A 20022-nucleotide genomic window follows, 5' to 3' on the forward strand; every position below is an offset into this window, starting at 1 on the left:
GTTCTAAGACCGGACTAGCCGGTACGACGAATCGGACGAGGTGCTCGAGAAGGAATCGTCCCAGTCGGGGACCGGCTACTACCGGTAACCACCCTGCGGCGCGACCGGTTAATCCCCACACGTCTTTATGATAGTTCAATAATGCTCCCCTGGTGTTTATTTATATGCGAAGCTACGCACCACTTCGCCATTCCCCCAGGAACCCCATATTTGCGCTATTTATCTATTTATTATTGTACAAACTCATTTGGCTCGATCCCAAATTTCTTCGTGTTTCTCCATATCCAATCGCGTGTACATGGTAATTGCCTTCGTAATCCCTTTGATTTCGATGGGAATTTTGTTGGATTTCTCTTCTTTTTTTTTTTTTCTTTTTTTGATTGTTTTGATGATTCGAGCGTAGTGTTTGATGAAATGCAGAAGAAGGAGCGGTGCGAGGGATTGGCGCAGGGGTCGAAGGCGCCGCCGCCAACGCAGCGACCGCCGACGCAGAGGAAGAAGAAAGTGAGAGGCCCGCATAAAGGGCTCGCGTATGCGGGCTCCGAGCGCTGCGTCTCGTGCACCACCTTCAACATCCTCGCGCCCATCTACAAGAGGCTCGATAAGGAGGTAATGATGCAATTTCGATCGATTGGGTTCGCTTTGGCTCGCTACGCCAGTTAAATTTATCGTTTTGGGAAGTGGGTTCTTGTTTGATTTCGGAAAGGTGGTAGCTTTCTTGGGTTATTGGGTTGCTGATGGAATATTTCATGGGTTTATCCTTTTGTTATTATTGGATCAGAGTTAAATTTGACATTTTGGGAAATGGGTTTTTTGTTTGATTTTGGAAAGGTGGTAGCGTTTTTGGGTTATTGAAGAAATATATCTTGGGTTTTGTTTTTCTCATTAATTATTGCAGGATCAGAGCTAAATTTAAATCTGTTTGATTTCGAAAAGGTGGTAGCTTTTTTTGGCTATCAGGTTATTAATGAAATATTTCCTGGGTTGTTTTTTCTCTTTGATTATTGTAGGATCAGAGTTGCAGGGAGAGTCAACATAGAGCTTATTGGTTGAGCAGGAATCAGAGCATCATCGACAGGCTATTGGCCGATCGGTCTTCGATAATTTGCCTCCAGGTGAGAATGATTCGTGTGTTTTTTTGACTTGGTTTTGGAATTGGGGTTTGCTCGAATCTAATGGGTTTTATTGCTCTTTATGTTTGTTTTTTGGATTTGGTCTATTTAGGAGGTTTGGTTGGGGAATGATGAGCTTGTTGACATGTATGAGAAGAGGCTCGGTGAGGCCGGATACATCAGTGTCAAGCTTGCAAGGACTAACAACCGCGGGGATGGTATGATATCTGATCCTGGGCTTTAATTTCTTGAGAAAGTTTGATTAAATCAAACTCCGAAGAAGAATATATTACTCATGCCGCTGTGAAGACAAATATGTGTCTTAGTTTTCGAGTGCGTAAACATGTAAATTTCTTCTGAGGATGTGGAAGAGTAAAAGGATGCATATGATGAGCACATCATAATACATCTTCATGTTTCGGTAGCAGTTTGCGAATTACAACAAAATATGTCTTCTCTTTCACAGGTCTATTGACTGCTGTACATAGAGACTATTTTAGAGTCTTGAATTATCGGGAGTTGCTGTTCAATGACTTTGGCGACCGCGTCGCCCAGCTATTACATGTTGAGTCCGTCATTCCCTTTTGGCAGAATCGAAGCAGCAGCATTAAGCAGCAAATCCTCATTGTGAATACCCATTTGTTGTTTCCTCATGATTCCAGCCTATGTATAGTTCGTCTACAGCAGGTAGATTAATTTCCTTGCATCGCAAAAAAAAGTTGATTTCCTTTTGTGTTTATTCATTAATAACATTGTTAGTGATTAAATGCCGTGAATGTTGTTTGATTAATAGGTTTACAAAATCCTCCAGCATGTAGAATCATATCAGAAAGAACATAACCTCGGCCCTATGCCTATCATACTATGTGGGTGAGTTTTTTTTCCGCCCTTTTAGATAATTGTTGTCTTGTCCACTTTATCAATACTAAATAAATAAGGTCAAATGCCCTAACTATCCTTTGGTTTTTTGCAGTGATTGGAACGGGAGCAAAAGAGGGCATGTTTACAAGTTCCTTAGGTCGCAGGGTTTTGTATCATCATATGACACGGCTCATCAATACACCGACAGTGATGCCGATGCCCACAAGGTTTATTATCATATTAATTATGCAATGCTTAATTCTAAAGCAATTTAGTTTCAATGTATTCACATGTTTGACTTTTTTTTTGTTTTTGGTGGGTTCCCCTCCCTGCAGTGGGTAAGTCATCGCAATCATAGAGGGAATGTGTGTGGAGTTGATTTTATATGGCTCCTTAATCCCAATAAGCATAGGAAGCCACTCAAAACTAGCTGGAATGAAGCTGTTTTAGGAATTATTAAGGTACATTTTGCAATTTTCCTTCTAAGTTTTAAATTATTTTATCTTCTCCTTAGGAATTCTACCTTAGTGGATTAAGTTTTTCGTTTTTACTTGATGATGGCATTTATAGTTCTAACACAAATTTTCAATTTTACTTTCTCAGTATCTTCTCCGAGCAGCTTCCCTTTCTGAGGTTAATGCATTTGCATCCCTTAAAGCAGATAGCCCCGGTGATTACGTTACCTACTCGGGCTTTTGTCAGGCACTCTGTCAGGTATCTGTAGTTTTCTTATGCCAAAACTAAGAAATTACATATACTCCTCATGGAATTTTATTTTTTTAACACATAAAACAAATTGCAGTTGGGCTTAACTGGCCATCCCAACGGCTTAAGTTCTGAAGAGACAAAGGACTTGTGGGTTCACGCAGATGTTGATGGAAATGGCATGATGGATTACGAAGAATTTCAGGTATACTACCAGTCTGAGATTCTTATTTGGAGTTAGCTGAATTTGTAAAATTGGATGGTCTTTAGTTCTGAACTTAGCGTTAGAGGATGAAATTGGATGGCTTCATAATCTGATCTAGTAAATCACTCTGTTGGTTGTCCTTTTCAGCGAAGCATATGGAGCCCTAGATGGTTGGAGCAACCCGAGGAAAACTTCGAACAGGAGAGTGATGAAGGACTTATGGCTGATGCCTTTGGTTTCGACGTGAAGGATGCCGTTCTCTTCCCCCCCGAAGTGGAAAAAGGAATGTGGCCGGAAAATTATTCTCTCTCTGATCATGCACCATTAACAGTAGTTTTCTCCCCTGTACGAATGCCTTGTACTCATGCTAGCCCTTGTTTAGACATTATGTGATGAGTCACAGACAAGCTTGTTCCTGCTGATGGTATGTACATACTAAGGTAAACAAGGTCAAAAGTAGTGAGAAACTTTAGATGAGGAGTGTAAATTATACTGCTTGAGAAATAGGAGGAAAAAAAAAAAAAGAAATCAGAAAATGGGAGATGAAAAATGTATGATGCATCAGTTCATCTACTAAATACATCTTTTGTCCCGAAAAGAGTTAAATAAATTAAGATTCCTATCTTTCTGTAATCATCAATTTGATTTTGACATGTAAGGGGATCTTTAATCTTTATTTTTTATATTTAGATTTGATTTTGTTAGTTGGCCTGCTTCTTAATTATTGGTTTGACTAGAGTGATGTGAAGGACCGCGGACCGCCAACTTGAGGTCAATGGCTACTTGTACTCTGTTTAGCAAACTAAGCATCCTCTTATTTCTTAATCTAGGATTCTATTGTTTTTCACAAGAACAAATTCTGAAGGATATATCTTATCTTGAGCTAGTTTTCACATTGAGGGTATGAACTGTCGCCAGGTCGCAAGAATAAAACTCTGCCACTTGTCAGAGGTTTATTCCGCCAGAAGAATTGCTTCACAAAATTTGGTTGGTGTGATTATAGATTAAAGTATGAAAATCTTATTCTAGTCATATGTGGTTAGTTATTGTGGCAGAGCCTCTCCAACTAATTTCCTGAACTTCGATTGCTTGACTTTTCACCAAACTTGAGAGCTCTGCTAGAAATGTCATGCAAATTTCACCCAAGTTTGATTGGCCAATTCTTTTGCTGCTTGTTGGTTCTTCAGATGGCGGACTCTGACGCAAGATGTGCCGACTATGGCGACATTTTCACTAGAGTATCAAGAGAGATTGCTGTCATTTTCACTGCAGCTTTTCAGTGATATTATACACTTGTCAATTGGTCTCTTCTATTTTTAGTCCGTAGTATTATGACCGAACTTTTGCCATATTCTTCTTGTTGTTGTTGTCGTCGTCATCTTGTTGTCGGTGAGAGAACTAACTTTTCTGTCCCATAAGTAAAAGGGGAGAAAATAGCAATAGAAATAGCAACCCTCTTTGGAAGAATCTAGACTCTTTTGTGCCATAAAAGATGCGAATACATACGCTTCATTTCTGGGCTAAACTGTTGTGGTCATTTTCTTCTCTTTTTACAATAAAGACCAAGTTCTTTCATAGTAAAGAAAAGATCTAAGAACCAAACACAGAAAAAGGTGGATTTATACGCTGTTACATGGTATCGTAACAGAAAATGGAATTATAAGCATCGTCATGTCAATCACAACGACAACCAGACGTGGTGATAAAATATACAAAACTACATGTCATCACACTAGGAAATGAAAGAACATAAATCAGGATCTAGAAATTGCACCACTTTTATAGCTTCCTTCTTTCTGCACCTTATTGTCAGATCACTTGAGAGAGTTCTTGATATCGATCACAAAACGGTACCTCACATCCTTTTTGATAAGCCTCTCAAGAGCTTCATTTATATACTGTATGTTGATAATTTCAATTTCAGGGTATATCTTGTTTGCTGCACAAAATTCTATCATATCTTGTGTATCCTTCGTACCACCCGTCAAACTCCCAGATAGACTCCTCGAACCTGTAACATTTAGTCTCCAATGATATTTCTGTTTTTGGAACTCAGTAATATTCAAATACAAAGCTATATTTATAATCACTTTTCATTTTCCATAGCTAAATAAGCAAGAATATACCAAGATTAATGCTCCCAGGATGCAGCTTGACTTCGCTAGGAAAGCCCACTAGGACCATAGTCCCACAAATCTTAAGGAGCGACAGGTAAGGATCGAAAGGATGATCGCCAGAGGCAGTGTCGATAATAAAGTCAAGGGTCTTTGTTAGAGACTGCAAAAGGATACACATTGTGAAAAACTGCTAAAATGATGCAAACAAATAAATGGGAAATAAAGCATTCAGTTTACAGGTCTAAAAAAAGAAATGATCAGAAATGATAGAAGTGACAGCAATAATTATCTATACCTCCATCTGCTGCTGGTCTGATGAATTGACGAATCCGTCTGCTCCAAGACGTTTAAGAGCTTCCTCTCTCTTGGATTCACTCGTGCTGAAGACCGTGACTTTCAATCCAAAAGCCTTTCCAAACTTGACAGCCATATGGCCGAGCCCACCAAGGCCAATAACCCCAAGGGATTTACCAGGTTGGTTCATCTTGTGGCGCATCATAGGCGTATAGACTGTTATTCCCGCACATAATAAGGGGGCTGCCATTGCTAGTGGGTACCCATCAGGTATCTTGAAACAGTACCTGTCGGCACAACCAAGTTGCAGTAAATGCAACGATGGAATTGAATAGTGAAATGTTGATTTGCTTCAGTATGAAAACAGTGCTCGGATCCTATTTGTATGATTACATCACAAGTTTAAGGAAAATGCACAATGGTTAGTAAAGAAAATGCTTACATTGAAATTCTAGTTTCTAAAAGAAAAGGAATTGTTATAGTTGTCAAGTCGGGACAGAAAGTGTGGTTCTCAATGCTCGTTTTCTGTCATCTTGGTGGATTCGATATGGTAACACAGCTTTTTTTAAAAAAAAATTGATTTAGCTAATGAAAAATGACATACCTCTCATGCACTACAATGTAGCTTGAATATCCCCCTTTCGTGACCGTGCCATCTATGTCGATACTGTTGAAAGTACCGATTGACCCCTTTGAACAATGAACCTCAAGAAAATCATTGCAATATTCGCAATCTCTGCATGAGTCAACATATGTTCCAACGCCAACATGATCACCAACTTTGAAGCCTTTGACATTGGAGCCGATCTCCGCCACAACACCAACGATTTCATGACTGAAACATAGATTATAGAAAGCTAATAATATTTTCTCTCTATAACTTGCTTGCATTGTTGAATTCTTTAATTCCTTGATTAGCAATTCATATCCTCCAAGATTTATTAAAGAAATATGTATTTTTCCTATGCCTCAAATATAGTAGCATAGGTTTCTCTTGGGATTTCTAAAGCTCATGCAACATTTGATGTTTTCAAAACTAAAACAAGCGTCACACACAATACCGAAAATTTAGAAAAGGCTAAATGCAGAATCCCCTGGAAAACGCTGTGATTTGCAAGTTGTCTCCGAAAAAAAAAAAAAAAAAAAACTTAGAGAGTAGCCTTCACTCTCTGCCTAAATTTTGTCAGCAGTTGAACAGTCCACCGTCATATTTTCATTAGAAAATATTGCAATAGGATCTGAATACTCATTGTACCTGTTTTTAATAAATTTCGTATTTAAATATTTTCTAACAGTTTCTAGGGAAAAAAGAATTGTCACAAAAGGGGATTAAGCAGTAAAGATCTAAATATAGGAATTAATTCTTCAGGGAGCAACATTCAAATCATGAAACTTTCAAGAGGGTTTTTTGTATTTTAGTCTTTAAACAAAGAAATAGAAGAACAAGATACGTTTCAATTCAGCAAGCTTACCCAGGCACCAAAGGATACATCGAGTTGTGGAGTGCATTCCTTGTCCAAGCAACATCAGCATAGCATACTCCACAATGTGTAATCCTCAAAGAAACATCATCACCTCCAACAACTCTGCGTAATTTCTAGCAACAATTAGTAACTAGCGGTTCTTCCAATCAAAAAGCTTGTATAAGTACAGAGATGTCTGAACTATAGCAGGAACAAACAACTAAAAGGAACTCTTAAAAGTGATTTAAACTCGTAAGCAAGCAAAATCCAGATATTGAGGAAGTATGAATATATCACTAAGAATTAGCATGCGTAAAAGAAAGGAACATTGAACTCCTCATTTAGGTGGTGTGGCCGCACCTTCGACTGAACCTGTAAGGCGAAAGAAACCCAGAAGGATCCCTAGCTGCCCACCCAAGGCAACTGCCAGCGCCGCACTCGGCATCCATTGCTGAAATATCTAGTCAGTATCAGAGAGACCATAGAAATTAAATGTCAAATTCTGCTAAGGGTACCAAGAAATGCAGAACTGTAAGTGTCAAAAACAAATTGCCAATCTCAAAATCGCCAATTTTGACGGGAAGCAACAAATGCAGAATTGTAGGCGTCAAAAACAACTTGCCAATCTCAAAATCGCCAATTTCATTTGTTTCTGCTTCATCCCTTGTTAGCAGCAACCTATTTGCAGAACTAACTGATTAACTTGGTGCAATCACTAATGGCTTTAAGATTTAAAAGTACTATATTGACCTTGTCAAATCAATATGCTAAGTCCTGTTAAACTATGCAATTTTAATCCACAGAAAATTACGGCATAATTTGTTTGAAAGAACAACTGCTGAAAAAACATCTGACGAATAAGTAAACTTTTGTTTCCTTTGTGTGCAAGCTCTTAACATGACGAAAAAGCTTTCGAAACAGCTTGCTTGTTGAAAAGTTTCCAACATTTTGAATCATCCCTACCATCTAAGACAAGTATGGCTTCAAATATTAAAATTTATAGTAGTATCCAACTTTTTCCATAATAATTTCTACAAAAAAAATTAATAAAAAAATTTTATTCGAAGACACAGCACAGTTTCAAACTCATACTTCACAAAATTGCTCCTTTTCTTTCTAAATACCGCATAAACTATTTAAAAGCAATAAAAATTAAGAAAACCCAAGTACGCATTAAGAGAAAACAAAACAAAAAATTTCCAAAAAGTATAAAAAAACAGATGTTTTCATTGCCCTACAACCCATAAGAGATTAAGGTTAAAGAAAGAAAGAAAAAATAAAAAAAGACATATATAGACATGAAAAATTAGAAACTTCAACATCAAAAAGGCAATCATAATTCTTAAAAAAAAAAAAAAAAAAAAAAAAAAAAAAAAAACACTCACCTCTCTCTGGGTTTTGATTTTGCGGTTCTCGGAATCTCCGTGTGCCCTCGAACTCCGAAGGGGTTAGTCCACTGTCCACATAGACGATGAGCGAGTGGGTAGTAGGCTTTTTCTGGTGCGAAATTTCTAGAAAATAAAATACTAATAATAAATAGAAAATGCAAAATAAAGTAAAATAAAAAAGCATAAAATAAAAGATGTTTTGTTAGGATTCCTCTCGTTCTCTGCCTTCGCCAAATTAAGACACGTGGAAAGTAGTCATCCGTTCCTAGGATTTTAATTCACAACAATAACAACAAAAACCCCTATCAAACGATTCAAACCTGATATTGCAATGTACTCCCAACACGATTATACTATGTTTAGGGAAAACTTAAAAAAAAAAACCCCTGTAGTTCCACACTTTTTCATTTTAGTATCTTGTGGTTTAAAGTGTATCAAGTTAGTACCATGTGGTTTCTCACTTTATCACTTTAGTACCCTGTGGTTTAAAGTGTATCAAATTAGTACCATGTGGTCTTGCACTTTATCACTTTAGTACTCTGTGGTTTCACACTTTATTACTTTAGTATCCTGTGATTTAAAAAACCGTAGGGTACTAACTTGATACAAAATTAAAACCACAAGGTACTAAAGTGAGAAAGTGCAAAACCACAGGGTACTGAAGTGATAAAGTGAGAACCACAGGGTACTAACTTGATACATTTTAAATCACAGAGTACTAAAGTGAAAAAAATTAAAATCACAAGAGGGATTTTGAAGTTTTCTCTTATGTTTAAATTGTTGCTTTTCAGTACATATTTTGCCGATTTTAATTGAAAATACTTTAAATTCTCGACTGTACAGTCTCTTTATAATATTGTTGATGTGTCATCAATAATAATGATATAGATGATTGTGATTGAATTATACATACACCTTGATGTCAGTGTACCAATATAATATATAAAAATAGCATTATGAGATACTTGTGGCAGTATTTTTTTTTAAAAAAAAAGAAATAATCATTTTATCTTTCGCCCAATCACCTGTAAAATATTCACAAAGGTTAAAATTTTAGGGTATAATTAAATTTAAAGATTTTTACATATCAAGGATTTGGAGACTATAATAAAGGATTAGAACTCACGCATTGGACCCAATTTGTGAAGTCAGGTAATACAGGTAATATGGAAATTAAAAAAAAAAAGGGAAAAAAACTCTCAATCATTTGAAAAGGAAAAATTATTTGGCTGGGGCAAATTGTACTATTACGCAAGTTAATTAATAGATCAGTATGCGGATACGTACGAGGAGAAGCAAACATAAAATACTGGTATGGACTAGTTCAGAAACTCTGTAATTTTATAATATTATATATTTTTTGCTGTATTATCAAAACCATATTTATACTTACAACCGGGTATTTGGATGCAATTTTGGGATATCAAAAACAAATATTACCAAAAAAAAAGGGGTAAACTTATTGAAAAAAACAAAAAGAGCTCAAACCTATGGTTATGGATCTTCTGATTTCTTTATTGCTGTAATGTCGAAATTTACCATATATATATATATATATATATATATATATGATTGTAATTACTTCACAATAAAATTAGAAGATATATATAGAGATTATATGCTGTTTTAACGATGGTGATTACAGTTCATAAATGACTACCAAAGAACCAGCAATTGAAATTCCATTTAATTAATAATGCACACAAGAGTTCTCTCAAATAAGACTACAAAAAGTGAAAAATTATGCAACTAATAATAGAATTAAATAATAGTCTTTTTATCATCTTCACTATCTAGCTCTAACTTGCACAACTGTCCATAATTCTAAAGTGTTACATTCCTGGTTTGCAATTATGCTCTACACTGCTTTTCATCATCTGCTGCCAAGAACATTAACACCACATCATTCATAATCAAGTTTTCATAAGATAACTTCTTAACAGGAAGAAGAACAAATTTAGTGCATCTTTAAACCAATCGATAAAGTAAAGAATTATTTAAGAAAAAAAAGGTTATGGGCTTCTTTTGGTACACTAATACCTTTCCTTTTGTCATCAAAAAGTAAAGCCCGTATCCCTTCATCCAAAGATTTGATGAACATGTAATTGATACCAATTCATTAAAATAAGAAATTAAAAGTGATTATAAAAAGTTCTTTTAAAAAATATTGTTAAAATCATGCGCTGCAATATTCCATAGAATGAATGCCATCAAGCTCCATCCCTTCGTAGGAGGAGGATATATTTACCACCAATTTACTTCAAAAAAAAATTATAAATTTGAGATAACATCTACAGGAACAGCACGATCAAATCCTGACTCGCTCGGCATATAATATAATACAACAATAAATTCCTCACTAATAAATAAAATTAGCTCCTTTTGCAATAAAAGAATGAGATCGATAAGAGGGGGAGGAGTAAAAACGATGCGGCGTGGCGAGAAGGGGGGGAGAGGTGGATCAGAGGAAGCCGAAGAGGACGGCGAAGCCGACGAGGAAGAGCCAGACGATGTGGACGAGGAGGAGGACCTGGCCGGAGACGACGAGGCCGCTCCCGCCGCTCGCGACGCCGCAGAAGCCCCGCTTGGCCACGCGGGCGCCGGCGCACGCCGCGTCGGCGCACCCGCACCAGTACGTGACCCCGTCGGCGCCGCACACCGGGTCGGGGCGGAAGCAGGTCACGGGGCACGAGGCGCCGCCACCGCCGTCGGAGAGCGCAGGGGCCGCGCAGGGATCGTCGTCGTCGTCGGCGGCGGAACCGGCGGAGAGGGACGCAGGGACGAGGACGAGGAGGAGGAGGAGGAGGAGGAGGAGGGAGAGGGAGGGAAGAGGGAGGGGCATTGTGGTCGGGGAATGGGGTGATCGGAACCCTAACCCTAGCCCTAGCCCTAACTCCGTTTCTCGGAGAAAGGGTCTTTGGCTTCGAAGCTTTTTTCGTTTCGTGCGACCGAGTCTATTCGCAATTAGATACGTTGATTTGGTCGCAAGAAATTTACAGTAATATAATAATACCATATACATTTTCGTATGCGTAAAAAACATTGGTCTCCACTGCTACATTTGTTCACTTGAATTATATTCATTTTATTCATTTAATATTTTATTAAAATAATAATTTAGGATGAAACGCAGCTAGCGTGCTACCGATTCTAAAAAAAAAAAACTTACGATGAAAATCAAATCAGGGTTACATCCCCAATAGCCTATAATGTACAACAATAAATAACAATAAATTATATTTTTGTATTTTTCGATAGAACAATAAATAATACTATCACAAGTTCACAACCACTCGAAACATACTGTTATACATCCAAGTATAAATGCACATGCAACGGAAGAAACATAAAACTGTGACCAACTCCTAGCCACTGGAATCTCCACAAAAATCTCTTGGAAGGAGAAGAGGTTCTTTTCCTGAAAACAAGAGGGTCAAAGAACAACCAATCAACATTTTCCTCCCCACCAAGAATTTAATTACCTTTCTAAAAATAGACACATTTAACTCTCCCTCCTCTAACCTCTCCACCTAAAATCTCTCCCTCTTATGTACTATATAAACCCCTCTCTACCCCACCCCTCAAATCGCCATTCTTCCTGCTTCACACATTCCAATAAAGCTCCTCCTACGCCCTCGGAGAGAGCGAGAGAGATATATAAGAGAGATATATAACGCTCCATCCCTCCTCCATGGGCGGCTGTGCGAGCAAACCCAATGAAGTCGATGGCCTCGCGCCCCAAGCACTTCCCGCCGAGCAAACGACCCCCGTCGACGTGACTGCATCACCAACCGAGGTAACACCCCCTCCTCTCGCTGCTTTAGCTTTTCAGAAGGACCTGCCATTTAAGACGTTGTTAAAATTGAGCACGTGGCAATCCTACGTCCCGTTAAAATGCAATGAAGTATAAGAGAATTTAACAAATAAATCCTAGATATCGCCCACTCAAATAATAGCATATGAATTCAAGAAGTGCTATACTTTAAACCACAAGATAGTAAGTTAGAAATAAGAAATGTTTTCTGTAATACCTCTTATGTGGTATATGGGTCGGGTCTGCAATAAGCCCATCCGTAAACCAAGTTCAAGGCTATAATATCTCCTTACTGTGGATGGCTTGTTAGGCCAACACCGCAAATGCCGAGGAACCCTTGGTTGACCTCTCCACGCCAAAGGCCGAGGAAACCGACTCTGCGCCCGCGGCGGCAGCTGGTGAGGAGCTGGCTGCTGAGCTGAAGGCTGAGTCGAGCGAGGAGGAGGCGCCCAAGGAAGGAGAAGAAGAAAAGAAGGCTCCCGCCGAAGAGGAGGCCGCGAAGAAGGTAGCTGAAGTCGTCGTCGATCACCCGTTGGCTAGCTCAGAGAAGGAGGACTCGAAGAGCAGCTAAAGCTTCAGCAAGATATAAAAGCTCCATTGTGGAATTATTTGATGAATTTTGTTATTGGAGCTACATATGAAGAATGAAATGCTGAAATTGTACTCGGTTTGATCATTTATAATGTGAAATTTGGGGCTTAAAAGAAATACTGCGCATACATGTAGTTGCTTATTGGTGCGTAATATGCAGCAAATTACTAGCTTTAATCTTCATGCAATACACGGCACAAAAATGAAATAGAATACTAACGTATCAGTAATGTTTTTCTCAAAGACAAAAAAAAAAAAAAATCATCAATTTTAGAATATTGAGAAAGGCATCTATGTATAGTCTCGTGTAGAACATGTTTCAAACACTCAAGAATAGTAAAGGTTCTATCTCGTGACCTAACATGGAATAATTCTATTACAAGAAATAAGATTCCTGCAGTCAACATAAATAGAGGGCTCATTAATTAAAGTTTCAACATAATTATACGTAATTTAGTTCGGTTAACCGTATATAATTGATGCAAAGCTTATATGCCATTGCTGCTACTCCATTCGAGTAAGCACTAGAGTTGACAAATTGATAAGAGTTCTCCAATTCAATTTGTTATGAAGAAGCATGAGAAGGCACTTCCCCAGTTATCTAAAGAACAAACATTACAGCAATATGGAAACAGATACAGATCTATTTATTCAGAGAAGCTGGTAAGATACAAGAGAGAACTTCACATGACGAAAAGCACGAAGAAGAGTAGTAGTACAATACAAAGGATAATCAAACACCGAAGAAACAGAATTAGCTAGAACCTGCACAGAGCATTCAATGACCACGAGTTAAACATTAGATGCTTTTCTCCTTCGTTCCTTTATCGGCTCTCTTAAACCAAGGGATCCAAACTGATGTCATCCTCTGGTACTGTCGATATGCCTCCCTGCGATATTCTCTCTTCAACATCCGTGTTTCCACAAGCACAGTCACATACGCGAGGCATGAACTATTCACGAGTGGGCCCACGAACATCCACTTCTGGCCCAAGTTCCATGCAAACAGGTAGAGGCCCCACCACCACAGCTGCTCGCCAAAGTAGTTAGGGTGGCGAGAGTACCGCCAGAGGCCCTCGTCAAGGTTGGCAATGGGTTTTTCTCCGACCTCCCTGAGGGCTTGGCTCTTTGTCACAAAGTTGTGGAGCTGAGTATCGGCAAAGTAGGCAATCATGATCCCAGCTATGCATATTATCGTGGCGATGAAGTCGCGTATGTTCCATGGCTCGTTGCTGGAGTGAATCGCATACATAGGAAGGCATATACCGATTAAAAATACCTGCCAAATTAACAAGATAGTTTACAAGGTATCCAATCTAAGGTCTCAGTGACAAAGTAAACTTGTTCTTAGCTTGCTTTAGGACCATTTTTCAAATAATAAGGAATTTTGCCATAATGAAACCTCAGTTTTAGAAATGAAACTGCTGCATATTTGTTAATGATGATATATTTCATTGTAGTTACAGGATTCAGCTCAGAATAAATTGATCACGCTCAGCTAATGCATCCTATATTCATACCCTCAAATCCAAAGTTAAGGCTAAAAGTGCATGTCCGGCCCAGCTTTTAGACCAACTTCTTTATTAAGTAGCAGTAATCCATTTGGTGAAAAGAAAAGAAGACACTTTTGCTAATGCTGGAAGTGAATTGTATTACGATTTGCAAAAGTAGTTCAGTAGTTTACTTAACTATCTAATATCAATCATTCTCCTGTGCCATGTAAAATTGAACAACAGTACCCACAACAGTGTGCCTCCTAACAAATCCTTGTAAAACCTCTCAGAGACATTTCCTCGAACGGTTGAAGCACACAACTATGACGAAGATAAGGAACTAAGCAAATCCAACCAATCCCCAAAATCATTTTTTTTAGACTAAACAAATAAACAAGTGCCCAAATTGAAATCTGGGGATGATAAAATCAGAATACCTGCTGAGAAAGGAACACGGCGAAGAAGGAGATCCACCACCAACTCCTCCCATACTCCTTCCTCATCTCCCCGAACCTCCAATCCTCCCTCGCCCCCCACTCCCACCTCTCCCTCCTCAAGTAGTTGTGGGTGAGCCTCACGCTCCACACCCAGGTAAGCGCAATCGCCACAGCCGATCTCGCGGCGTCGGCGCTCGCCAAGGGGTGGCTCGCGTAGTAGTGCACCAGCATCACCGGGATCACCGTCCAATACAGATCAATCAGCTGCAGATTTCAACCCAAAACCCTATGTCACAAAGAGATCGAAACAAAACCCATAAAGGTGGCGCCTTTAGTGCGAAAACGGGGGTGTACCCACTTACCCAATTGTTGGATTGGAGGAGACCGACGAGCCAGAAGAGGAGGTCGACGTTGAAGAAGAAGAGCAGGTTGGCGAGGAGGAAGGGGTGGTTGTAGCACCATGAGTAGAGACTCGCAGAGGAGGTGGAGCTCGGGTGATGGTGAAGGAAGGAGAGGTAGAAGAGGATGGAAGGGAGGGGGACGAGAATGGCAATGGCGATGTTTTTGAGGTTGCCCATTCGCGGATTCAATGGAGGGGGTGATGAGGTTTTGGGTTTGATGGGGAGTGAGGAGGGAATTGAGGTTGTATTTATAGACGAGGAAGAGGAGGAAGAAGAGTATAAAACCAAAAAAAAAAAAAAAAAATGATGATTAACAATTTAATCACCTATTTTAAGAGCAATGCTTTTAGTATCCTAATCAAAATTTAAAAAAAAAAATTTGAAACAGCAATTTGAGATTTTTACTGATTTAACCGCTGATTTGATTCTGAACCCTGCTACAAAGGCAAAGTAATTAAATTTCGAATTTGAGATCTGAAATATTTATCATAAAGTCGTTAGTCGACTGAGTTATTATAGTTGGTAATATATATAAGTTCTTAGAGATGGAAAAATATAATTCATGCAGAGTATTTTGGAAAGTAATGATGCTCTGATTATTCAGAATGAGTGTTACTGCATGAGCTGCCTCCCTTTCGGAGGTAATGCATCCCCTACAAAAGCTGTGAACTAAAAATTCAAAAGATACCAACACACAACAGCTGTTTATAACTTTCTTGTTCTTCCTTTAACCTGCATTTTCCCTCTCTCTCTCTCTCTCTCTCTCTCTCTGCACACATGCATGTACATATAATTACAGCTATGAGAGATAACTCAGATTTCATACATGTTTCTGTTTTGATCGAATTTAATTCACTGCAAAACTTATCATCCTTTTAATATCTGTCGCCGAAATGATGTTCAAGTATATGATCTGTTCTAATAACCGATCATATTCGACCATTTTCATCCCTATTGTCATTCGAAGTAACGTGTATAAATAATTTATGATACTTGGACTGTAACATCTGATGTCTAAAATCTTACTCCGTTTATTTTTTTTATTTTTTTTATTTTTTTGAAAAAAGGTAGTATGTTACCGCTTCATTCATAAAGGTATTGAACTAAGCAAATTTCTGAGACAGCTTGGCCTCGTTACGTACCGGAAAAAAAAAAAAAAAAAAAAAAGATTACAAAGCTAATACAGAAGTCTGTCACGATATGTCTAAATTCGTGGGATTTGCGCCATCAGAGACTCAAGATTCCGTTCTTCAGCTAGGAGATTCTCTTATTTCCCGTTCGAACCATATAGTCCCCAAATGGAGGCAATTGTAGTAGTTCCACAAATCCCCTAGAGGTCTGCTAGACCCGCCAAAGCCTCCCACTGAAGTACAGTGTAGTAAGGATGTTTTTATTATGAATTGACTTGCCAGGAGAGATCGTAGTAGAAGTCGCCATTGCACGAAAGAGGTGATCAACGCGTCTACAGGCTCCACCCCACACGATGACAAGATCTTTTATTCACACGCTACCAACCGCTTTTAAATAGGTTATCCCAGTTACGTAGTCAGCTACTTTCGCTCCAAAAACAAGCAATAAAATTTTTAACTTTTTAATGGAGGATTTAATCTTCCACAGATCGAACGAGCTATAAGTCTTGACCACTACATCATTGTAAGAAAGGTTAAATCGCATTTAACCGTGAACACATCTGATTGGGTCCATCTCCATTTTACTATATCACGGCTGGCAGTTAGCAACCACAGATAGAAGCGGATTCCATAAGCGTGAGATCGAGTCCCTCTCAAGTTGCGAGCTACGGGCTGAATCCCCTTAGGATCAAGTGGCAAAGGACTTGGTGTTGGTACCCGAGACCCAAGTTCGAATTCTAGTTTATTCACATTTTCAGCTAAGTTTATTTTTAAATGAAATAAACGAAGCGGGTAGCGTGCTACCAATCTCTCAAAAAAAAAAAAAAAAAAAAAAATCTTACTCCGTTTATGACAACTAATTATTGTAACTTTTTCAATTGTATTAATTATAACTCTCATGATAGGCATTCATCCTCTTTCCAACTACTTGTCACAAAATAACCCAACAATTATTATAAGAGTAATTAAAAATACGAAAAAAAGTTTATGCTAATCCTTAAAGAAATATTTACACATTTGTACATACTAGCAAATTTGTTCCTATTTTAATCTCAAGCCTCCATGCCTGTAATGATGGTTGTAGCCGCGCTCTCCATTAAGCTTCTTAACTCGGCCCCCACTTTATACATGAATGATTGATTAGATATATATATGTCGTAAAGAGAACTCGGCGCAATCCCACTTTTTATCTTTCAAAATTATTACACCCCTAAAAAATTAATTTTGAATTATAAAATAGCTTCAGAATTAGTGAACGAGTAATTCAAATTCTCTCAATCTATCAGCTATCTAGTGAGTGATATGAATCTCAAAATCACGTGAATGATGATGAATGCGACAGTCCCCCTTAAGGATGACCCACGTAAATCACTTTAAAGTTTACCTTAGGTTTAAACCTGGTCCACCCATTGATTCAAATTGATTTGGTGGTCTGATTTTAATTCGCACAAAGGTGATATCCAATCTATTTATTTTAGATCACTAATGATTGCTATAAAAATAATATTGAGTTCTTTTAGACACTGATGCAGCGCAAATCATACGCTCGAGCCCGAACCTAGCCCAAATTTAGTCCAAATAAAATTGATTAGGACCGGGGTTGGATTATCCAGAAGGTTCGACCCTCTATTTCTCAACACTCTGTTTATTTTGCTTCTGCTTTCGGCCACAATCACTAGAGCATTAGAACATTTATAAAGCTCTTTCAAGGCCTACAAATAGAAGTTCAAATTGAGACCTCTAGTTCTGGAGTAGAGAAAATTGAAGAACATAGCTCTTCTAATTGTACTTTTGGGCTAGGCGGGGTCTTAAATTTCTTTAGTTGATCCAACCTAATCATATTCCGTTTCACTAATTGGGCTAGGTTCAGGCTTACATTAAAAGGCTCGGAACTTCTCAAACATGATCCAGTTCGACCCAAACCACTTTTCTCCTAATCAGATCCAATTCCAAATTAACTAACGTCTACTAACATTAGTGCATTCATCATGGTATTACACCCTGAAAAATAATTAAGACCCCAAAAAGTCAACACAGCATTAAGTAAAAAAGCAAAAATCTAGATATTAAACCCCCATATAATTAATTAATTAATCAAACAAGAGCAGTGACATGATGTCAACCATTACAGCTAGCTAATTAACGACGTCACAGATTCAAAATCATAGATTATAATATTATTTCCTAATTCCCAACCAACTTAGTTGATTGATTATAATAACTAATCAAAACAGTGCCTCAAAACATCAACCAAACAATAATCACAATTTGATACATGCATTCATTAATATAACATCCAAAAAAATTTTAAAAAAAAGAAAAACAAAAATCTAGCTAAGGCTTTGTAGAGCGGGTGTTGAATGCTTGGCAACTCCTTCTGATCTCGCCGTCGCTGCCCTGCTTGATCTCCACACTCCCCAGCCTCACCAGCGCGTCGGCGAACCTCCGCGCGAACCCTGCTGCGTCCGCCGCGAGGCCCTGCACCGTCGCGGCGGTCGAGTTGTCGTCGGCCAGCTCCTGGTCGATCTGCATCACTCCCCTCTTCTGCATGATCTGGCTGTAGTAGCTGTTGTCGATGGCGAACGACGCGTTCTGGTCCAGGAACGCCGTCGGGTCCGACTTCAGCGGCTTCGCCCTGGGCCCGCAGGTCTCCTTCAGTTTCGCGAGGAGCGCCGGGTCCATCGTCGGGTCCGGCTGGCCAGTCCCTTGGAAATTGCCGAGCCTGTCGCGGAAGAAGGTGCAGTGCGCGACGCCGACCGTGTGGCCGCCGAGGAGGACCACCATGTCGTCGAGGGTGAACCCTTTGTTCGTGAAGAATGCGAGCGCCTGCGACACCGTGAGCTGTGGCCCCGGCAGGTTGACGTCGTTAGGGTTGGAGATCAGGCCATCGAGCCGCCCTGTGGGGACGTCGTACTTCGGACCGCCCGCCAGGGCCACCGCGTCACGCACCGCTAGCGCGATGATGTCCGCGCAGGACACGTTCCCGGGGCACTGCGTCTCAAGGCTCGACTCGGCCTCGTCGATGATGTCGAAGCCCCGGACGGTCTGGTTCGGCCCTGCCGACCGCTCCGTCGTCTTCTTCTTTGTCGGCGAGATCAGGATCGACGCGTCGCAGCCCTGTCAGAATCCATATTTGTCATGAAAATGCGTAATGTTTGCTTTAAACTTTACGCAGAATAATGTGTACTTAAAATGAACGTGTCTTATAGAAAGATTTCTTTTATACATGCATGCATGCATGGTGCGTGGGAGTACGTCTTACTCTAACGAAGCAATCGTGGAAGTACATGCGAAGGAGGGCGGCGGGGACGGAGGGATCGGCGGCGAAGTGCTCCGCCACCACCGACTGGACGATGGACTCCGCGTTCGGGCATGTGGCATTGTAGAAGCCGACTCGAAAATCGGCCAGCGAGAAGGGAAAATTAAAAGAGAAAAAATATGAAGAAAAAATTTCTCACAACATTGTTGTACACCATCATGAACATGTATTAACTAAGTGCACTACAAATTAGTTTGTTGTTATGATCACTTGGTATATATGTATACTAGCTAATAATAGATCACAAGCGTCCGAGAGAGTGCATGCACATCATGTAGAGTGCTTGTGTGGGGGTATATATAGGGGTTTGGGAGGGAAATGGGAATTAGCTGGATTAAGCAGTTAATTAATTGGAGCCAAGTGGGTTTTTGCGCGAAGCCTTTATTAGGAAATGGGCTAGTTTGACTTGGGTAGCAAATGAGCAGCATCTAGGGTTGATATGGCCTTAAATCATGCATGGTTTTGCTCGATTTGAGGTGCCAAACTAGTTGGTTTTACTAATGGGTACAAATAAGAATAATTTAATTAATCTATTGCCATGTAATATGATTACTATTATTATTATTATTATTTTGCCCTAGGTCTAAACTTGGTTACACTATGGAATTAATACTAGATTCCTAAAATTTAGGGGGTTATATATAGGATCAAGCATTGCACCAGTTCTATATATATGCTAGCCAATATATGCT

General features: G+C 39.3%; 6 protein-coding genes across 10 annotated transcripts; 2 read left to right on the plus strand and 4 right to left on the minus strand.

The window, feature by feature from the left end:
- On the plus strand, positions 78 to 3587 carry LOC109707146 (uncharacterized calcium-binding protein At1g02270). 2 transcript variants are annotated; one of them, XM_020228239.1, is made up of 11 exons: positions 78 to 301; positions 404 to 609; positions 1011 to 1115; positions 1225 to 1330; positions 1579 to 1799; positions 1906 to 1982; positions 2086 to 2200; positions 2309 to 2434; positions 2577 to 2687; positions 2776 to 2883; positions 3031 to 3587. In XM_020228239.1, the coding sequence occupies exons 1-11, from the start codon at positions 142 to 144 to the stop codon at positions 3274 to 3276; spliced, it is 1581 nt and encodes a 526-aa protein (XP_020083828.1). In that variant the 5' UTR covers positions 78 to 141; the 3' UTR covers positions 3277 to 3587. The 2 variants fall into 2 exon arrangements, with proteins under 2 accessions (XP_020083828.1, XP_020083829.1); XM_020228240.1 differs by having other exon boundaries at positions 168 to 301; positions 421 to 609.
- Positions 4475 to 8454, minus strand: LOC109707148 (probable cinnamyl alcohol dehydrogenase 1). Of its 4 annotated transcripts, none has more exons than XM_020228250.1 (8): positions 8143 to 8454; positions 7380 to 7435; positions 7118 to 7208; positions 6767 to 6880; positions 5899 to 6129; positions 5296 to 5581; positions 5010 to 5160; positions 4475 to 4894 (listed from the first exon to the last, which is right to left on the minus strand). In XM_020228250.1, exons 3-8 carry the CDS (start codon positions 7204 to 7206, stop codon positions 4698 to 4700), a joined length of 1068 nt encoding a protein of 355 aa, XP_020083839.1. In that variant the 5' UTR covers positions 7207 to 7208; positions 7380 to 7435; positions 8143 to 8454; the 3' UTR covers positions 4475 to 4697. The 4 variants fall into 4 exon arrangements, with proteins under 4 accessions (XP_020083839.1, XP_020083838.1, XP_020083837.1 ...); XM_020228249.1 differs by having other exon boundaries at positions 7118 to 7217; XM_020228248.1 differs by lacking the exon at positions 7380 to 7435.
- LOC109708085 lies at positions 10342 to 11577 on the minus strand. Its single transcript, XM_020229682.1, has one exon. The coding sequence runs from the start codon at positions 11186 to 11188 to the stop codon at positions 10607 to 10609; it is 582 nt and encodes a 193-aa protein (XP_020085271.1). The 5' UTR covers positions 11189 to 11577; the 3' UTR covers positions 10342 to 10606.
- On the plus strand, positions 11804 to 12667 carry LOC109708086 (cytochrome c1-like). The gene is made up of 2 exons (XM_020229683.1): positions 11804 to 11941; positions 12270 to 12667. The coding sequence occupies exons 1-2, from the start codon at positions 11837 to 11839 to the stop codon at positions 12528 to 12530; spliced, it is 366 nt and encodes a 121-aa protein (XP_020085272.1). The 5' UTR covers positions 11804 to 11836; the 3' UTR covers positions 12531 to 12667.
- LOC109708084 (uncharacterized protein C594.04c) lies at positions 13177 to 15132 on the minus strand. Its single transcript, XM_020229681.1, has 3 exons — positions 14843 to 15132; positions 14481 to 14744; positions 13177 to 13829 (listed from the first exon to the last, which is right to left on the minus strand). Exons 1-3 carry the CDS (start codon positions 15056 to 15058, stop codon positions 13350 to 13352), a joined length of 960 nt encoding a protein of 319 aa, XP_020085270.1. The 5' UTR covers positions 15059 to 15132; the 3' UTR covers positions 13177 to 13349.
- On the minus strand, positions 18251 to 19523 carry LOC109708201 (peroxidase 44-like). The gene is made up of 2 exons (XM_020229846.1): positions 19274 to 19523; positions 18251 to 19128 (listed from the first exon to the last, which is right to left on the minus strand). Exons 1-2 carry the CDS (start codon positions 19298 to 19300, stop codon positions 18346 to 18348), a joined length of 810 nt encoding a protein of 269 aa, XP_020085435.1. The 5' UTR covers positions 19301 to 19523; the 3' UTR covers positions 18251 to 18345.

This window comes from Ananas comosus, linkage group 3 (genome assembly GCF_001540865.1).
Source record: "Ananas comosus cultivar F153 linkage group 3, ASM154086v1, whole genome shotgun sequence".
NCBI classification, from domain to species: domain Eukaryota; kingdom Viridiplantae; phylum Streptophyta; class Magnoliopsida; order Poales; family Bromeliaceae; genus Ananas; species Ananas comosus.

Bases quoted from the DNA above. Each gene is read 5' to 3' on its own strand.
- LOC109707146 (XM_020228239.1), top strand. From the start codon at position 142: ATGCTCCCCTGGTGTTTATTTATATGCGAAGCTACGCACCACTTCGCC. The intron at 302-403 runs GTAATTGCCTTC...ATTCGAGCGTAG, and splicing joins TATCCAATCGCGTGTACATG to TGTTTGATGAAATGCAGAAG. The intron at 1,983-2,085 runs GTGAGTTTTTTT...GGTTTTTTGCAG, and splicing joins ATGCCTATCATACTATGTGG to TGATTGGAACGGGAGCAAAA.
- LOC109707148 (XM_020228247.1), bottom strand. From the start codon at position 8,329: ATGCTTTTTTATTTTACTTTATTTTGCATTTTCTATTTATTATTAGTA. The intron at 7,218-8,142 runs GTGAGTGTTTTT...GATACTGACTAG, and splicing joins AAATCAAAACCCAGAGAGAG to ATATTTCAGCAATGGATGCC. The intron at 5,161-5,295 runs GTATAGATAATT...ATCCTTTTGCAG, and splicing joins CAGACCAGCAGCAGATGGAG to TCTCTAACAAAGACCCTTGA.
- LOC109708085 (XM_020229682.1), bottom strand. From the start codon at position 11,188: ATGTTTTTTACGCATACGAAAATGTATATGGTATTATTATATTACTGT.
- LOC109708086 (XM_020229683.1), top strand. From the start codon at position 11,837: ATGGGCGGCTGTGCGAGCAAACCCAATGAAGTCGATGGCCTCGCGCCC. The intron at 11,942-12,269 runs GTAACACCCCCT...ATGGCTTGTTAG, and splicing joins TGACTGCATCACCAACCGAG to GCCAACACCGCAAATGCCGA.
- LOC109708084 (XM_020229681.1), bottom strand. From the start codon at position 15,058: ATGGGCAACCTCAAAAACATCGCCATTGCCATTCTCGTCCCCCTCCCT. The intron at 14,745-14,842 runs GTAAGTGGGTAC...TGAAATCTGCAG, and splicing joins TCCTCCAATCCAACAATTGG to CTGATTGATCTGTATTGGAC. The intron at 13,830-14,480 runs GTATTCTGATTT...TTAATTTGGCAG, and splicing joins CCGTGTTCCTTTCTCAGCAG to GTATTTTTAATCGGTATATG.
- LOC109708201 (XM_020229846.1), bottom strand. From the start codon at position 19,300: ATGTACTTCCACGATTGCTTCGTTAGA. The intron at 19,129-19,273 runs GTAAGACGTACT...GGATTCTGACAG, and splicing joins TCCACGATTGCTTCGTTAGA to GGCTGCGACGCGTCGATCCT.